Source organism: Podarcis tiliguerta (assembly GCF_965153285.1).
Source record: "Podarcis tiliguerta genome assembly, chromosome: 3".
Taxonomy (NCBI): Eukaryota; Metazoa; Chordata; class Lepidosauria; order Squamata; family Lacertidae; genus Podarcis; species Podarcis tiliguerta.
The window spans coordinates 117,641,571-117,660,598 of NC_139536.1; the positions used below are offsets into that span (position 1 = coordinate 117,641,571).

General features: G+C 47.6%; 1 protein-coding gene across 10 annotated transcripts in view; it reads left to right on the forward strand.

Moving 5' to 3' along the window:
• Positions 1 to 19,028, forward strand: part of RUNX2 (RUNX family transcription factor 2) — a 222,454-nt gene that overhangs the window by 64,262 nt on the left and 139,164 nt on the right. For 9 of the 10 annotated variants that reach the window (XM_083435594.1, XM_083435591.1, XM_083435596.1 and 6 more), the window contains exon 3: positions 10,207 to 10,523. In XM_083435594.1, coding sequence (XP_083291720.1) covers positions 10,207 to 10,523 — 317 coding nt within the window. Of the gene's footprint in view, positions 1 to 10,177; positions 10,524 to 19,028 lie in introns of those variants that run through there. The other variant, XM_083435592.1, reaches the window with a different exon arrangement.

Genomic DNA, 19,028 nt, shown 5'->3' on the forward strand with positions numbered 1-19,028 from the left:
AATCACACTATAGATGCCACTATAGCCCCTAAACCTGGTAGAGGGCAGAGTCCCCAGTGCAATGACTTTCTGGAATACTGAACAAAACATAGCCCCCAAAACCCAGACCCAAAAGGAGGGGGAGGGGTGGCTGGGTTGTCATACATGATGGGTGGGGCTGTTCCAACCAAGTGGATCACAAGTTTGCACATATTGTTCTTTTGGAAACTTTCACTTCATTTGGACACGTGCAATACTCAAGAAGATCTCCTCAGCTGATCATAAACATCCATCCAGACAGGCTACACATGTGGAGCATTTATATCTTTATAGGGAGAAAAACTCAGCAATTGTGATCAGAAAGCAACAAGATGTCCATTCTGCCTGCCCATAATTTATAACTCACTCCTGCAAAATATCACCTGTCCAGATAACTTAATTTAATATTTAATGCAAGGTTTATTCCCTTCACAACACGCCTTTTAAGGGAGATGTAAAAGGCTCATCCTTGACCTCTTTCATTCTTTCATTACTGTTAACCTTTTAACCCTTTCTATAATCAATCAAATGATTATAGGTTTGAAGCTGCAGTTCCATGTTCTGATACACAAATTTAGGCCTAATTAAGCATGTGTAATTAAGCATACAGAACCATGACCTCAGTTTCTGATGCAAGTCATAACATATTCAGGAGGAATTGAATTAATAAAAAAATATGCATTTAGGAAATTTGGGAAGAAATAGTTTGTCTTTGGCAGTATTGCAGAGAATCCTTGTGATGTGATAGAAAGGCTTGTAATGGAATGGCCCTTCAGTTACATACTGTACAGAAGAAGAAGAAGAGTTTGGATTTGATATCCCGCTTTATCACTACCCGAAGGAGTCTCAAAGCAGCTAACATTCTCCTTTCCCTTCCTCCCCCACAACAAACACTCTGTGAGGTGAGTGGGGCTGAGAGACTTCAGAGAAGTGTGACTGGCCCAAGGTCACCCAGCAGCTGCATGTGGAGGAGCGGGGAAGCAAACCCGGTTCCCCAGATTACGAGACTACCGCTCTTAACCACTACACCAAACTGGCTTTCATATCTCAGTTTCTAACACTGCCTGTAATCTCGCTTCTCACTGTGAGGGAACCACCAGAAGGCCCTCAGAGCTGGACCTCAGTGTTCGGGCTGGATGATGTGGACAGAGACGCTCCTTCAGGTATACTGGGCCGAGGCCATTTAGGGCTTTAAAGGTCAGCACCAACACTTTGAATTGTGCTTGGAAACATACTGGGACCGGTGTTATATGGTATATGATTATCTCTCCCAGCAGCTACATATAGATGTTAAAAAGCATGGGGGAGAGGACAGAACCCGGAGGCAGTGGCGTAGTGTGGGTTGTCAGCACCCAGGGCAAGGCAAGTAATTTGCGCCCCCTAACTCGTGGATTTGCGCCCCCTAACCCATGGATTTGCGCCCCTAACCCCCAGCCCCTCAAGACAGTCCAGAAGGATGTCATGGTTGATGGTGTCAAAAGCCGCTGAGAGATCCAGCAGAACTAGGAAACAGCTTTCACCCTTGTCCCTAGCCTGCTGAAGTTCATCGACCCGTGCAACCAAGGCAGTTTCAGTCCCATGGTGAGGCCTGAATCCCGACTGGAAGGGATCCAAACGGTCCGCATCCTGCAGGTGTGCCTGGAGTTGTTCAGCAACCACCTGCTCAATCACCTTGCCCAAGCATGGAAGATTTGAGACTGGGCAATAGTTGGTCATATTGGCTGGGTCTATATATATATATATATATATATATATATATATATGTAGTAGCTTAATAACCGCCTATTTCAATTGGTCTGGGAAGGCTCCCTCACAGAGAAAAGCATTCACCACCCCGCAGAGCCCATCGCCCAGCCCTTCCTGGTTCGCTTTTATGAGCCAGGATGGGCAAGGATCAAGGAGACAGGTGGTCGGTTTCACTCGTCCAAGCAGCCTATCCACATCCTCGGAGGCAACAGATTGGAATTGGTCCCATGCAACTTGACTAGACAGGACTCTAGCACTCTCCTGCCCTGGCCCTGCTCCCACGGTGGAGTCTACCTCTTTCCAAATCTGAGCGACTTTATCTGCAAAAAACTTTGCAAAATCATTGTACCAGATCTTGGAGTCCTTACCAGACCCCTATGGCGAAGGTGGTTCTATAAGATTGCAAATGACCTGAAAGAGTCTGCTGCTGCTGTTTTCTGCAGATGCAATGGAGGTGGTGAACAAGGTCCTCTTCACCATCGCCATCGCCATCGCCACTTGGTCCGATTCAGAATGAGTTTTCTGCCACCAGCGCTCTAGGTGTCTCAGTGATTGTTTCATCACCCTCAGCTCCAGGGAAAACCATGGGGCTGTCCAGGCTCCATGCAATCGGAGAGGATGCTTCAGAGCCAGACAATTGATAGCCCTGGATAACTCTGCATTCCAGCGGGCCACCAGCTAAAAGGCCATCAACATGGGATAAAACATCCCCTACCACTCTCTGGAAACCATTTGGATCCATTAAGTGATGGGGGCGGACAATCCGAATTGGTCCTACCTCCCTGCAGAGGGGAAGAGTTGCAGAGAAGTCCAATTGCACCAGGAAGTGATCTGACCATGGCACTTCTTTTGTTTCGCTTTTACTTAGTGTCAGATCACACATGCCAATAGAGGTGAACACCAGGTCTAAGGCATGTCCATGACCATGAGTTGGGCCAAACTAATTCAGGGACAGCCCCATGGAGGCCATGCTTTCCACGAAGTCCCGAGTGGCCCCTTGTAAGGTTGTGTTGGAACTGATGTTAAAATCCCTTAGGACAACCAAACTAGATGTCTCCATGAGAACATCCGCCACAACCTGAAGCAGCTCAAACAGGCAATCCTTGGTGCAGCGGGGAGGTTGGTACACCCAAAGGAATGCTGTACTGCCCCTATTGTCCAACTTCCAGAACATGCACTCAAAAAAGTGGGTCTTAGAATCATAGAATCATAGAGTTGGAAGAGACCACAAGGGCCATCGAGTCCAACCCCCTGCCAAGCAGGAAACACCATTAGAGCACTCCTGACATATGGTTGTCAAGCCTCTGCTTAAAGACCTCCAAAGAAGGAGACTCCACCACACTCCTTGGCAGCAAATTCCACTGTCAAACAGCTCTTACTGTCAGGAAGTTCTTCCTAATGTTTAGGTGGAATCTTCTTTCTTGTAGTTTGGATCCATTGCTCCGTGTCCGCTTCTCTGGAGCAGCAGAAAACAACCTTTCTCCCTCCTCTATGTGACATCCTTTTATATATTTGAACATGGCTATCATATCACCCTTAACCTCCTCTTCTCCAGGCTAAACATGCCCAGCTCCCTTAGCCGTTCCTCATAAGGCATCGTTTCCAGGCCTTTGACCATTTTGGTTGCCCTCCTCTGGACACGTTCCAGTTTGTCAGTGTCCTTCTTGAACTGTGGTGCCCAGAACTGGACACAGTACTCCAGGTGAGGTCTGACCAGAGCAGAATACAGTGGCACTATTCTTCCCAATAGGAGGCCTAGTGTAAGCTAGTGACTTCCTAAAAATCACTGCAACCACCACTCCCCACCCACATGACCTGGGTGGCTGTGCTTAAGAGAAACCTGGTGGACAAGCAGCGGCAAGAACATGCCCATCTGCTTCATCCAACCAAGTCTCTGTCACACATGCCAGGTCAAGTCCTCCATCCACAATCAAGTCGTGGATGACAGCCGTCATGTGAATCATTGACCTGGCATTGCACAGCAGCACTTAAGGTCAGGTGGTTGATTCCAGTGTCCTTCTGGTCAAGACCAGACCCGGAGGCAGGGATAGTAAAGGTAAAGGTACCCCTGCCCGTACGGGCCAGTCTTGACAGACTCTAGGGTTGTGCGCCCATCTCACTCAAGAGGCCGGGGGCCAGCGCTGTCCGGAGACACTTCCGGGTCACGTGGCCAGCGTGACATCGCTGCTCTGGCGAGCCAGAGCCGCACACGGAAACGCCGTTTACCTTCCCGCTAGTAAGCGGTCCCTATTTATCTACTTGCACTTAGGGGTGCTTTCGAACTGCTAGGTTAGCAGGCGCTGGGACCGAGGAACGGGAGCGCATCCCGCCACGGGGATTCGAACGGCCGGCCTTTCGATCGGCAAGCCCTAGGCGCTGAGGCTTTTACCCACAGCGCCACCCGCGTCCTCAAATAATGACTAAGCCTGCCTCCTCAGTAATGACATGGTCTAGTCTTAGTATAGCTCTTCCTCCTGCCCTTGATCACTGAAATCGGGTGTCCCAGTGCATCCACACACACACACACACACACCCCGTGGAACTTGCCCCAGCCATTCTGTTGGCTGGGGCCCCCAGGCAGCCCTGACCCTCTCCCCTTCAGATCAGAACACAAACCATACAACAAACCAATAGAACAGTAGAAACAAACAAAAACAACAACAACACACCAAACAAACAACCAATAATAATAATTTACAATCATGCTAAAATTAAACCATTCCCCAGCCCCAACGAAACGTCCATCCCACCCCCCAACAAAAACAAAAAAACAAAAACAAAATTCAAAACACCACAGACTATTTGAAACACCTAAAAACATTTAAATAATTACTTAATAACCTTAACACAGGAGGGCTGGCCCTCGTCCTTGTCTCACCCCTGAAGACAGGCGGGCTTTATAATGCTTCCTCAGCTGCTGGACCACACCCAGCTGGGGCAGCAGATGCTCCCACTTTGCCTGCCTGCCCAGGACCTGGTCCCTGCAGTAGTCTTTGCCGTTCTCTTTGCTTCTGTAGCAGCAGCAGCAGCAGCAGTCCTCCAGGTGGGGGAGGCAGCAGTCATTGTCAGCAGCAGCAGCAGTCTCTGGGTGGGGGAAGATGGTAGTCCTCACCGAGGGGATATTCCTAGGGCATTAATTTTAAGAGAAGTTAATCCCTGGAAGTTATTTTCAGTGCTAAGCCTTCACCCAAGTCCACGTGAAGTGAATATGTCTGTGAATACATTTCCCCCTTACTACTAGGTCTCCGCTCCTATACTTTTGTTCAACAGCAGAGCATGTGGTTTCTGGAAAAGGCAACCTCAACACTATCACCTCAATGGGAGGCTTGCAAATCCCTCTCATACTCCAAGAAGCTGTAGGCACTGGTGGCTGTCAACTTTTCTCCTCAGAGTAATCCTGATACGTAAATTAGAATGAGTGGTGGTCCATGGTCATTCAATGAGCTTCAAGGCTGAGTGTGGATTTGGACCGTGATCTTTCTGCTCTAAATCCAACACTCTTTGGTGAACCACTGATCCATCCCATTGTTTGACTGGAAAATCTGTGAGAGAATGTTGTTGACATTCATAAGAGCGTAAGTAGCACCTGACTGGATCAGATCAAGGGCCTGTCCAGTCCCTCAGTGTCCAACCATATGCCTATGGGAAGTCCACAAGCAGGACATGAACTCCTGTTTCCCTCTGGCTTGAGTTCAGAGGCAGGTACAGCTGTCAGGACTAGTATCCACTGGTAGCCATCTCCACCATATTTTGTCCAATTCCCTTTAAGGCCAGACTTGGTGGAGGGAATGTCAGTTTAACTATGCACTATGTGAAGAGGTACTTTCTTTTTGTCTGAATCTCCCACCATTCCACTTAATTAGGTCCTAGAGTTATGAGGGAGAAAAATATGGACTCTTCACGCACTTTCTCCAAGCCATGCATCATCCTAGACATGTCCCCACTTCCTCACCTTCATTCTAAACAATAAAGCCCCCCCCCCAGCCCTTTTCCTTATGATGGAGTTGCTCCAGATCCCTGATAATTTTGGTTGCCTTTTGCTGTGCTGAAATGTCATTTGAACATTTTATATCTTTCTCCATTATCAAAACCCATTGTTTGATGCTAGGTAATTATGGGTATCATTCAACCAAAGCAAAAAATAAAATAAAATAAAATTCTGCTGATTTCAATGACCAAGTTAAACATACACTAAATTCACCTACAGTGGATACAAGTTGGACTTTAAATGTGCTTAGTTTTGGATGGATCATGCTATATATTCTTGTTTCACATTTTAGGATAGTGATCAATGAATCTCTTGTTGCCCCCAGATCATAAATCAGTGGGGCAGGATCAAAAACCAGACTCTCACAATGTTTGTAGCATTGTATCATGGCCTATTGTGTCTGATAACCAAATGATTATATAGTTCAAGTGATTCCACACCATTTCCATCAGCTACACAATTCTTTAACTTCTGAATCATAGTCTATATTTGAGAAATGTCAAGATCTGGACAGGTAACCAAATTAACTTGGCATCTCATGACTTAATTAAAATTGTTGATATGTGTGCTTGGTATGGGGAAAATGCAACTGTATCATTTGATTATAAACAGTAATTTATGAAATTGCTAGGAATACCAATAAAAACATGCTCATAAAATCAAACATATTTCCCATTCATACTTTACTCATTTTTTATGGAGAATCAGATATATTTAACATTCATCATTTATGCTTGGCACCCATTCAACCAGCACATGGTTGTTAAAACATGTTATACGGATGAAATTTGGAATAAAAGTAGTATTGGTTCTAGATAATTGCACACAAATAAATATGGTGAGAATCCCTTTCCCTTGCTGAGATAAAAGTTTTGCTTTTGCCCATTTTATGATTCTGCAGCACTGACCACTACAGAAACACCCAAAATAAAACACCACTCTGACAGTAGGTTTAGAGATGTTTACTTTTATATTTGAACACAGTTTGTCAGTTTAAAGAAATAGCATTCATGTTACACGGTTACAGTCTCTATTTACAGTTATCATTTTATTTAATATTGTGTTAAACTTCGTTAAACTATTTTATTTTATACACTGAAGCTAATCTATCCTGGGTACAATCTAGTACCTTGTTAACCACATACTTCTTTCCCTTGAAATCAGTGAGATTTAGAAGTGCTTCCAGCTTTGCCCGGATTCTAACCAGGGATAATGCTAGGTAATTTTAGACCCCTGAATAGTCTTACAGCCCCACCCATTTAGATACACTCCTGGTATGTTAGATAAAAAACTAAAACAGATTGCCAAACCTGATTTAAAAACTGAACTCTGAGCATGTGTAGTTCACATTTTAACTCAATTCACTATCCTGTACAGAATCACATTTGCTTAAGAATATGTTTTGTTGTAGAAAAGGGGGGAAATAAATTAATAACAAATTATAAAATAATAAAATGAGCAGCTGCAACTATGCCAAGATAGCCAACCCTGGCAGTTTTTTGTGGCTCTAGGGCTCTAGATTTCACTCTTCAGAACCAGCACAACCACCCGGTACACTTTCCTATAACATTTTATGGCTCTCTGATCTCTTTTACATCTTCGGTGCAGTTAATTTATGAAGAAACAGCAGAAAAAAGCTCAAGGATCTACACAGTCTGTGGCTCTGGTGATGTAAACTCTAGCACACAGTATATGTAAAAGCCATACAGCCTTTATTTGTTTCCATAAATATTACAGCTACAGTCCTATGCATTCTTTACATAGGAGCAAATCCCATTGGAATCCAAGTGAAAATAGTTAGGCTCTAACCTACAGCTACTTTTTAGTCAAGATAATCATAATACTAATGCTTAAGAGTTGTATCTCCTTCTGGGATCCCACAAGTTACTATTAACTGGGGAAAGTGATCAGCAGAGAAGCTTTTATAAAAAAGAAGAGAGAAGATCAGTTTTGCCAAAAGCCTATCTTTGTGGAAGCATTTGGTGGAAATTTTATATTTCCACATTAAAATTTAGTGTTGTCTATTTTAAGTAGCTCTGCGCTGGTCATTTCCAAAAGCTTCTTTAAACATCTAAACATTCTTTTTTACTCGGCAGATAATGTTTTAGAGTACTAGGTGGTTTGCTAAGAGCTAACCTATCTTCCTGTCATTAAGAAATTTATATTGTTAGTTGTGTGTGCAGTTTCACTATTTTATTTATTTTTTTGCCTTTGGCTGGGATGTCCTAAATCATAAGCTAGCAAAAGCCACAACCCAGTTACTCCCAGTATAAGAAACCAACAACAGGCGTTACTGCTTCCTCAATCTTTTACGTTCTAGCTGGGAAACGTCGCCCGTTCAATGCCTAGTCCGACCTGGGCTGCTTTTGGTGGGGGTCCAGGACTCGGAGCGGCGCTTTCCTTGGTTGCTTTTTTGTTTCAATGCAGCTCCGCCACCATCTGCCCCTCGGCCGGCAGGGCCATGGCCTCCCCCCCCCCCCGACCGAAAGAGAGACCGGGGGAATTGCCCCCCCCCCGGACACAAGCTTTGCCTGCTTAAAATGCCCCCGGGAGACAGGGAGGTGTTGGGGGGGGGAGAACAGGTATAGTTGAAGACGAAAGAAGAAACCCAAGCGAACCCCGTGAACTGCTCGGGGACACTTCCTCGGAGAAGGACCAGAGGGCTGCTCCCCAAAGGAGCTGCTTGAGGATGGAGCGGGCTGGCGCTTGGCAGGTCTTGGCCGGGCAGCTCGGGGGCAGCAGCAGCATGAAGCCCAGGGCCAGCTGAGAGGGGCTCTCTGCGCGGGGAGGCGGCGTTTCGACCCTATTCCCCCCCCCCGGGGGGCGTCGGGCGTTTTTAAGAAAAACCAAATTTGCTGCCACTTGTGTGCAAAAGACAGCAAGCCAAACCAGCCCCCTCGTCTGCAAGGCTGTTTCTTTTTGAAGTGAGGGCATCATGAACTCCTTGGAGGGCGCAGGAGGCGGCGCTGGGTGTCGGGGGGGGGGTCATTAGCAAGGGCTTTTCGGGTCTGCAGTTTGGTGAATAGCAAAGTGGTTGCGCAGAAATGTCTATAATGTAAAGTATTCACTGGGAGGACCGTGCCCCCCCCCCCAGCGCAGCTCTTGTTTTTGCCCTCAGCCCTTGTCCGGGGGGGGGGGGGCTTTGGCGCTTCCGCAGCAGCCGCAGCCCGAGGACCCCCCCCCCCCGCGGCGGCGGCGGCCAAGGCGCACGTTGCGGTGTTTGTTTTGAAGGCGGCTGGAGCCGGAGGACGCGCCGCGCCGCCACGTGCTGCCGCCTCCCGTCCGCGTCGGGGCGGCTCGGGCTCCGTCTCTGCGCGCGCTCGGGATCCGTGCCGCGAAACCGGGTCACTTGAAAGCCCGCTTTGCGCCCCTCCCCACAATTTCAGGAGCCCCCAAGCAGCCCCCGACTTCCCCCCGCGGTGCCAAGGCTGCTCACAGGGCGGTTCCCGCTGGGACGCCCCCGCGGAGCTGTTTCTTAATCAGCAAAAACTCTGGCAAAGTCTGAAGTTTTATCTGCCCCCCCCCGCCACTTGTTTGTTAAGGCGCGCGCGGGGGGGGCTTTAAAATAAGCCGCTCGAGCCCTCCCTGCGCCCCGGCCAGGCCCCCCCCCGGCTCATCCTGCCCCGCTTCCTTCCCGGGAGTCGGAAGTTGGAAGTGGAGGAAGCCTCGCTCCCTCCCGGCCGCTGCCTGCAGTCGCTGCCCGGCGCGGGATTGTTTTGACTGCCGCGTCTCCGCACCCGGACCGAGCGCGCGGCTTCCGCGGACCGAGCGAAGGCGCTTTTCGCCGCAGAGCCGGGTCCCCCCCCCCCCGCCTCCCCGCGGCAGAAGCGACAAAACAACCAGTAACCGGAAAACGCGAGCAGCGCTGGCATCTTGAGTCTGATCCGGCCGGAGGGGGGCGGCGGGGGAAGACCTCCCGGGAGGGGAGCGAGCCTGTCCCCGCCGAGGTGCCCCCCCCCCCCGCCCCGGGCGCGCCGGGCGATCCAGAAGGAAATCTCTGGCAGCGCCTTCCCCTCCTCGCCGAGAGACCCCGATCACACACCCTGCCCACCCCCGCCCGCCAAGGAAGAAATAAAGCGGGGGGGGGGGACACAAACGTGTAGCAATCGCCGACGAGGCGGGGGCCAGAGGTGGCCGAGCGAGCAGAGAGACTCGGAGCGCCGCGAGGAAGCGAGAGACTCGCCGCCGCCGCCACTGCCGGGAGCCTCGGCGCTGGGAGCGCAGCCCGCGGACCCCCCGCCCCGCCAGGGTCTCCCCGGCAGCACAGCAGCCCTTCTCCGCCCTCGCCGCCGGCTTCCCCCGTCCCCTCCCGCCTCCTGGCCCCGGCCGGCTCTCCTCCCGCTCTCCTCCGTCCCGAGTCCCGCTCCGACGCCGCCTCGACGGACCAGCGCCCCCTCCCCGAGCCCCCTGCCAAACGCGCTAACTTGTGGCTGTTGTGATGCGTATTCCCGTAGATCCCAGCACCAGCCGGAGGTTCAGCCCGCCTTCCAGCAGCCTGCAGCCCGGCAAGATGAGCGACGTGAGCCCCGTGGTGGTGGCGGCGGCGGCGGCCGCCCAGCAGCAACAGCACCCGCAGCACCCGCAGCAGCAGCAGCACCAGGAGGCGGCGGCGGCGACGGTGCCCCGGCTGCGCCCGCACGACAACCGCACCATGGTGGAGATCATTGCCGACCACCCGGCCGAGCTGGTGCGCACCGACAGCCCCAACTTCCTGTGCTCCGTGCTGCCCTCGCACTGGCGCTGCAACAAGACGCTCCCGGTGGCGTTCAAGGTAAGAGCAGCCGGCGAGACGCCCTCGCCCGCCCCGGGCCCCGGGCCCCGCTGCCCTGCCCGGCCCGGCCCCAGCCTCGCTTCTCCTCCTCCTCCCCAGGTGCTTCTTTCACCTGGCGGAGCTGCTCCTCTCGGCCGCCGCCGCCGCCGCAGACGCGCCTCTCCCCTCGGACCGAGAGCAGCCGCGTGGCCCCCCGTGAGCGCCCGGGGAAGCCCTCCTGGCCCCGCGGGGGAGAAAGCGAGACCTCGACGGGGCGCGCGGAGCTCGGCCCTGCCGGGGTCTTGGTCCCTCCGCCCGGGGCGCGCCCCCTCCCCGCTCTGGCGCGCTTCTGCTCCCCTGTCCCGCTGCCTCGCCGGCGGCAGCCTTCCCGTCCCGCAACTTGCCTCCCGCTTTCGCTGCACAAACAGCTTCACGGAACTACAAGCCACACGCGCTTTGCCCGTCCACAACCCATATGGATGTGGCTCCTTAGTATAGATCCATACAGATCCCACAAAAAGGAGCCCTCTATTCCCTATGGTTAACCCTCAAGGGGATTTTATAGGGGTGTTGGATAACTCTAACAATAATGGCTCTGTCCCAAACTTATTTGTTTATGAATAAACCTTCCTGAAGTCAGTGGGCACTCACTTTTTCACCATATTTAGAATCCCTGTTGATATTTTTGTCAGTTCTCCATTAACAATCAATCCCCTCTGGTCACTTCACTATTAGCCATAGCAGTCCACTGCTACTTGCAAGAGCCTTCCCCAATAACATACACTCTCCTTATTGCGTGACACCTTTAGTAAAATATCCCTAGCCATACAAAGTTATCTTCCAAATCTTTCAGCTAATAACCAGCTTAACCACAAACGTTGGTTGCATCTAATTGATGATCAGGGTCAATTATACCCTCAAAAACACCAGGCAGGGTCTTTTGGGGGGGACATTTGAGCTACCCTTTTCAGAATGAAAGAAAGTGGTGGTTTAGCCCCCCCCCCCCATGTTTCCTTTAATATGTTTCAAACTTCCAGTACTAGACATCTTTCCCTTACTTACAGCTTCTAAAGCTATTTCAACTTATATATATATATATATACACATACACCGATAGAAATTGGGTGTTTGCGTTATGCTGTTACTTTTGATGCACTAGATTAAAAAAAAGAAGAATTTAACAGAACTTCTCGTGGGAAGTTTCTTTTTGCAGTTGAGTATATCAGTCCAAAGTATAAGATTTAAAGTTCTGTTTGGAAATTGTCAAAATGTACATACTTCACATAGGGAATTACCATATTTTTCGCTCTATAAGACGCACTTTTCCCCTCCTAAAAAGTAAGGGGAAATGTGTGTGCGTCTTATGGAGCGAATGCAGGCTGTGCAGCTATCGCTGAAGCCAGAAGAGCAGGAGGGATCTTGCTCTCCTGGATCTTGCTCTCCTGAATCTTGCTCTCCTGGATTCAGGGATAGCCCTGCAAAGCCTCCTGAGCTTTGCTGAAGAGGTTTTGCATTTCTTTCTTGTTTCTTGTTTTCCTCCTCTAAAAACTAGGTGTGTCTTTTGGTTGGGTGTGTCTTATAGAACGAAAAATACGGTATCTTGATTCACTGAGTTACAAGGATGAAAGGGCCTTGAAAGAGTGACAGAAAGGATGGGCTATGGGTTAGCGTCTAAAGATGGGAAAATGGGGGAGCCGGGCACTTCCTTTTTCCTGTGGGAGATTGTGCTGGACTCCTGCTGGATGAATTAGGAAGTGTTTGCCCAGAAGATGCTGGATTTGCCAGGAGAAACAGAGGCTGTATTATTAGAAGGTTCACACATCAGTTAAGTACCACCCAGATCTAAATCAGGAATGTTTTTAATTTTCTGCTAACATGCTCACACCCTTCTCACTTTAGGAAAGGTAGAGTACTTTTCCCTTCCACTTTGATTTCTTGTGCATACTTTACAGTACTCAGTTATATTTGCAAAAATTTTACTCATTTTTTCCACAGTGGGACATCCCAAGGCATTTATTGTCCCAGCAGTGGATAACTTAAAAAATCTAAAAGTGGCACATAGGGATCAGGTATATGTACAGGGAATGTAAATTGAATCAATCCAACCATTTCCTCAGGACCAAGCCCTTTCCCTTAGCGTTTGTCAATAGCCATACACTTAACCCTCCGTTGAAAATCGTGCACAGACAGAAGGATGCATAAATCCAGAATGCAGCAGCTAGGCTGGTGACTGGGAGTGGCCACCAAGAGCGTATAACACTGGTCCTGAAAGACCTACATTGGCTTCTAGTACGTTTCTGAGCACAATCCAAAGTGTTGGTGGTGACCTTTAAAGCCCTAAATGACCTCGGCCCAGTATACCCGAAGGAGCGTCTCCACCCCCATCGTTCTGCCTGGACACTGAGGTCCCGCGCCGAGGGCCTTCTGGCGGTTCCCTCACTGCGAAAGGCCAAGATACAGGGAACCAGGCAGAGGGCCTTCTCGGTAGTGGCACCTGCCCTGCGGAACGCCCTCCCATCAGATGTCAAGGAAATAAACAACTATCTGACTTTTAGAAGACATCTGAAAGCAGCCCTGTTTAGGGAAGTTTTTAATGTTTGATGTTTTATCACATTTTTAATGTTCTGTTGGGAGCCGCCCAGAGTGGGCGGGGTATGTATAAATAAATAAATAAATAAATAAATAAATAAATGATGATGATGATGATTCTCCAGAGAATGGACTGTACATTTCACACAGTGCAGGAAATGATGCTGTGTTTGTAAATGGAAAACAAGACATTATTAAAGCTGTGGAGAAATTTGACAAGGTAAATTCAGTCTGCTGGATTCCCCTCCTCTAACAAACAATGACTTTTTCAGCTGTAGGTTTCTTGGAAATCCAGTAGTTTCAGTTTTGATGATGGCTGTAATATGCCATGCATTCTACTGTTGTCGAATAGCTTTAGTGTTTAGTAAAGTTCTATACTTTGTTCAAAATTCAATGGACAAACAAACAGTCCATGGAATTTTGGATTCCTCCAGGTAACCTGTTTTTACTGGACACTTGTTACAAGGTGATTGAAAAAGTTATTGAAGGTTGCTTCCCCACCCCTTTTTGGAGGGTAGCAGAATCCAGTTATTTGAACTCGCCAGCAGCCTACTATGCACTCTGCAATCTTTCTTCCTAAACTGCGAGAGATCTGTGCCTCAGATGTGATTATTATTGTTCTCTGTCTTGGCTCTACATGATGCAGCTTGCAGATAGCAAGTTGAGATAGAGCCTTGGAAAAGTAGACTTTCTCTCAGGGAGTCCTTTTTTCTCTTGTACATCTGCCAAGATTCTCAAGAACCGTGTCAGTTCTTCTTAATACTTTTCATTCACAGAGAGCGCTGATAGGAAAGGGTGAAGTTTTTATTGTACTTTTGATCAGTGTTAAAATTACACTGATGTTGGATTTGTAATGCACAGAGGCAAGCATTATATTCCATTGCAATTAATATATGCTTGTCTGCTCAGTTCTGAAGTGTTTTGAAGGTAGCCTCCAAAAGAAATCTTGAAATGCATGGGCACAGGCAATATGTATGAAGAATATATCCGTTAGACAAATAGGACAGGTTTTTTTTAAAAAAACACACACCCATAAATCACATGTCTGCCCATGGTCAGGTATTCATACTTGCACCAGTTAACTTGGGTCACTCAATTCAGTGCTGACTGCATAAAGATGCTACTGTGGTTTGTGCCTTATATGTATGCAATAGAGACCTTCCTGTTGCAACATCCAGATGCCCTCCAGATATTTTGGGCTGCAGTTCCCATCACCTCCTGCCAGCATAGCCAATGATCAGGGGTGATGGGAGCTGTAGACCAAAAGGCCTGGAGGGCACCATGTGGGTGGAAGGCTGGTATAAACAGCCAGGACTGAGGTGTCAAATATGCTGACCTGTGCCCTGAACATTTTCCTGATCTTTGTACAGCATGCAGATAGAGCTTTCACTTGTATAATGTGACAGAGCAGTGTACTTTGTTTATAGCATGGTGTTGCACTCGAGATAAATGAGGGCACATGGTGTTGGTTGAGGTGGACTTTGGTAATAGCGTGCCCTAAACAAGAACAAAATTTGGTGCCCCACCTTAATACTTCTTATTTTCACAATAGTTCCTGTTGGTGCTTTGAGTAGGCACCTGTATAAATATAGGTTTTTAAATATATACTGTATTGGCCCGAATATAAGCCACACTTTCCCCCCAAATTCCGACCGTGAAGTGCGGCTTAAATTCGCGACCTTACAAAAAATGGCTTTTACAATATCGCTGCTGGAACAGACATACAGCAAAACAGAATGGGTGTGAGTGCCTGCCGAATTTTAAGGGAGCGGCTTATTTGTGGGCGCAGCTTATATATACACAGTGCTTTTTTCTAAAAAAAATGTTTAGGGGTACTGTCAGGGAACTGCCATCGGTGCCGGAGGGAGAGAGCAAAATCCAGAGGGATTCCGGAGAGCGTCCCGGGATTGGGAGAGGCAGCCCATCTTCTGGGGAAGAGAATCAGCGTAGCACCAGTGGAGAAGGGGGGCAGATGGGGGAATCGGCGAGGCGGTCCCATGATTCCTTGCCGGGGACCAGCGGGGAGAGGAAGGGTCCTCCGCTGCCTACGCCCTCCTTGTGCAGAAGGCTTTCGCGCAGAGAGAGTAGGAGAAGACTAGGCGTCAAAGAGCTTCTTTGCTGGAAGAAGTTTAAGAAACGCCCACTGACGGATTCTGCCAGCGATTGAGACAGCCATGGGCGAGTGGCTGTCCGGACAGAAAAGGTTCACTCAGGCAACCCAGCCAGGTGTTTGCACCGGCTTACGCACGAGCAACCCCTAGAACCATTACAGGTACTCTCAGGTACTTGACTCAAGAAAATCAGAATTTTGTAGTTCAAATCAGGAAAAATAAATACAGTAAATGGACAAAAGTACAAAGGACATGCATTACCTCGTATTACACAGTTCACAGCTCAGAGTAAGTTCCACATTGGCATGAGGTTGTGTGCACTAACATCCTCCCTCCTACTTCCAACTCCTACTTCACACATTAAACGCTCACTTCTGTCTGAGACTCAGGAAACACCGGGACAGAAAATGAGGCTGCCATCAGGGGTAGCAATGGAACTGACGATTCTCCATACTAGAGAAGAAACAATTTTCAAATTCTCTTTTAGTTTCTTCTCCCGTTAGATGTTTAGGGGTATGCGTCTTGCTGCATCCCCCCCCCCAGTGTGGTGTGTGTGTGTGTGTGTGTGTGTATACACACACACACACACACACACACACACACACACACACACACAAACATATATAATTTTGCCTCCTCCCCCCCCCCCCCCGGCTTGGCTCCCTGGGGAGAAGAACCTCGCATACTGCCCTAAATCTGGTGCTGGGGGTGGGTGGGTGTGAGAGGGCAGGCAGGGAGAGAGAACCTGGTATATGCTTTTCCTAGATGCCTCTGATAAAAGCCTCTCAAGTGATTTGTAGGAAGATTGTGCTGAAACCTCCAATATATACTGTATTTACAAATGTGTTTAGTATATAAGCTCATTGCATATCATTCCTAATTTATCTTCTGAGGAAAAAACACCTGTTGAAAATTGCATAGAAAGATACACAATGTACAGAATGACGTACATTGATTTTTGTAAAGTATTTTGGTTTTAATTGTAGCATCTGCGTCATCTGAGTATTTCAAATTTGTCACTAATTTAAAAGTAATCTTATATATTTAGAATGCCTAATAAAAATACACATTGACCTAAGAATTACATTGACCAGATCAAAGTGTTTATATATAGCATTTGCTTTGAATGGGCTTAAACTTGCTGCTGAAATTTGGAGCAGTATCTCATCACAGCTCAGGTGAAGTAGATGAAGTCCATTATAAGCTGAGGCCACCTCTTTCCATCAGATTCCCATGGCATGACTCATTCTGTATGGTGGGACTGGACCCATTTAACCCACTGGTAATGTTTTATTGTACCTTGTGTGGTCACTAACTGAGCATTCACAAATAAGAGAGAGAGGGAGTGTGTGTGTGTATGTGAGAGAGAGAGAGAGGCCCACCAAGTCCGTGGGACTATATGAAAGTAAGTGGTTGAAGGATTTGTAGTCAGAATTATTAGAAAATTGTGTCTAAACTTTTTGCCGACTCTGAAAACAGTAATAATAATAATAATAATAATAATAATAATAATAATAATAATAAATTTTATTTATATCCCGCCCTCCCCAGCCGAAGCCGGGCTCAGGGCGGCTAACAACAATACTAGCAAAATGTTTTTAAGATAGCAACAGCAGCAAAAAAATACATTTAGGTGGGTATAGCTATTCAGTAGCACTGCAGAAGTTAAAGGTCAGCATTTCCACCTAACCCCCAGTTTTCAGAGTTTATAACTCAGCTGGTTTAAGTAGCTTCAAGCTGAAATTTGGTGTACAAATTGTAGGCACACATGCATTTCTAAATCGAACAAAGCATAGTGTAGGCATGTTGCTCTTTTTAAAGCTACAGGGAGGTGCTACACTTTAAAGAAAAATATTAAATGTACTTTCGGCCATAGCTAGGCAAGAAGTTATTTTTAATACAGAAGATTTTAGGGTAATTAAATTTGATTATGGATGCTATTTTTATAGAAATGTATTCCAGTATTACAAATAGTAATAGCCTTTAAAGAGTTTTTGAAGGATTTATTCTTGTTCTAGTCCAAATAATCTTTTTATGATATTTTTTATTTATATGGTATTGCTTCCCAGTGACATGACACCCTACTTTCAGTTCACATCTGGAGCTCTTCAGGGTAAACACTTTGGTCATTTCAAGCCATGTTGGCCCGAATTTAACCAAATTGGTTACCAGGCTACCTGGATGAAATTAGCTTTTTTAAAACAATAATTTGAAAGTTTTAAGAAGCTTGTTCATTTTGTCATAGACTTTCTCCTGAGCCATTAAAGTTTTGCATGGAAAAAAACACAACTACTTATGACATGGCATCTTTGGAAATTAGATAATTAGAAAAAATGAATTTCAATGGTGCATTCGAGACGCATTCGAAAACGGAAGCAATTATTTCTGGGTTTGGGGCGTTCAGGTTCCAAAACGTTCAGCTCTTGTGACGCTTGAAAACTGAGGTTCTACTGTATTGTGAGTCACTCAGAACATATACTTCATTGGGCAACCATACAAATATAGTTAACAGTAATAGTAAATCCAGTTTTTCATCCTGGTTCATTCCACCCTGTTTTATAAGACCAAATCATGTTTGAGGTAGGCAGTGCATAACTGGGCAGAATAGCTTTGGGAAAGGGAACCTCAGAAAAGAGCAAAGTAGCAGCAAGGCCAGCAGAGAACTGGCCATTTGTATTGCAATCATCACTGAAGAAAGCACCACACTCCAAGAGTTCAGAGATATCAGTGGAGGCCTGCTTGTGTCTGAGCTAAGGGCAAAGTCTAGCTGTCCAGTGGCCTTGTCTTGTGGCGAACAGTGGGGGTGCAACTCAGTCCAGATTCAAATGTGCCACAAGTAGAAAGTGAACCAAATGTCAGGTAAATGGGTAGCTCTAACTGACAAAGCACAAGCTACACAACAATTCAAGTAGATTAATACACATATGTGCACATTTCAACATTTATAGAACATTGGTCCCAAGCGAGGTGTCTGCGACTGAGCGAAGCCGGGCGCCTCGTAGCGTAAGCAGCGTGCGCTGGGCGGGCCTCTCCTCGGCCCTACGCCCATCCCAGGTGCGCAGGAGGGCAGAGCCGGCTGGCTGCCTGAGTGCCTCACTGGCTCACTCTCCCCCAAACCCGTGTCACAGAGCCGCCCGCCACTGCACTCCGACTGATGGGCGGGCTCTTCCCCAGACTCCAACTCTCAGGCCCCGGACTCTCGGCCTGGTGCCGCTGAGAGCCCAGCGCCCGGGTTCCCTGCACCCCTAGTGCCTGTGGTTAAGATGGCCCTGCGTGTGACCTTCCATGTAGATTAAAGCCCCAGGACTTCCCATGGAGGTTAAGGCTAACCATGGCTGCTCTACTAATCAGGATGGCTGTGCCCTTCCCTTGGTATCTGCAGTGATATGCTGGGTTTAGCAAGTAGGAGAGTTCATGTCCCACCTGTGGGTTCCTGTAGACACCCGGATGGCCACTGTGAGAACAGAATGCTGGCCAATAATGCTTAGTTTGACCCAGTAGGCTCTTTTTATGTTGTTTAGAAATTATCCATGGCATTTACTTTCATTGCTAGCAAACTACAACCAGAGAACAGACAATTCTGTTCCTTCCATGCAAGAATCACTCCTCTTCCTTCCTTCAACAAATCTTCACACAATCAAGGTCCTTTTTATGACTTTCTTGTTCCAGGCAATCTCTTTTTGGCTGTTTTCATAATGGCTTAATTTGACTCAGCCAAGGAATTTGTTTTCAGTACAAGAACTGAGTCCAGAAATATCAGAAGAAAAGTACCTGTGGACATATGTACAATGCCTCTCCCTTGCCACTGACTAACTGCAGGCTCCTC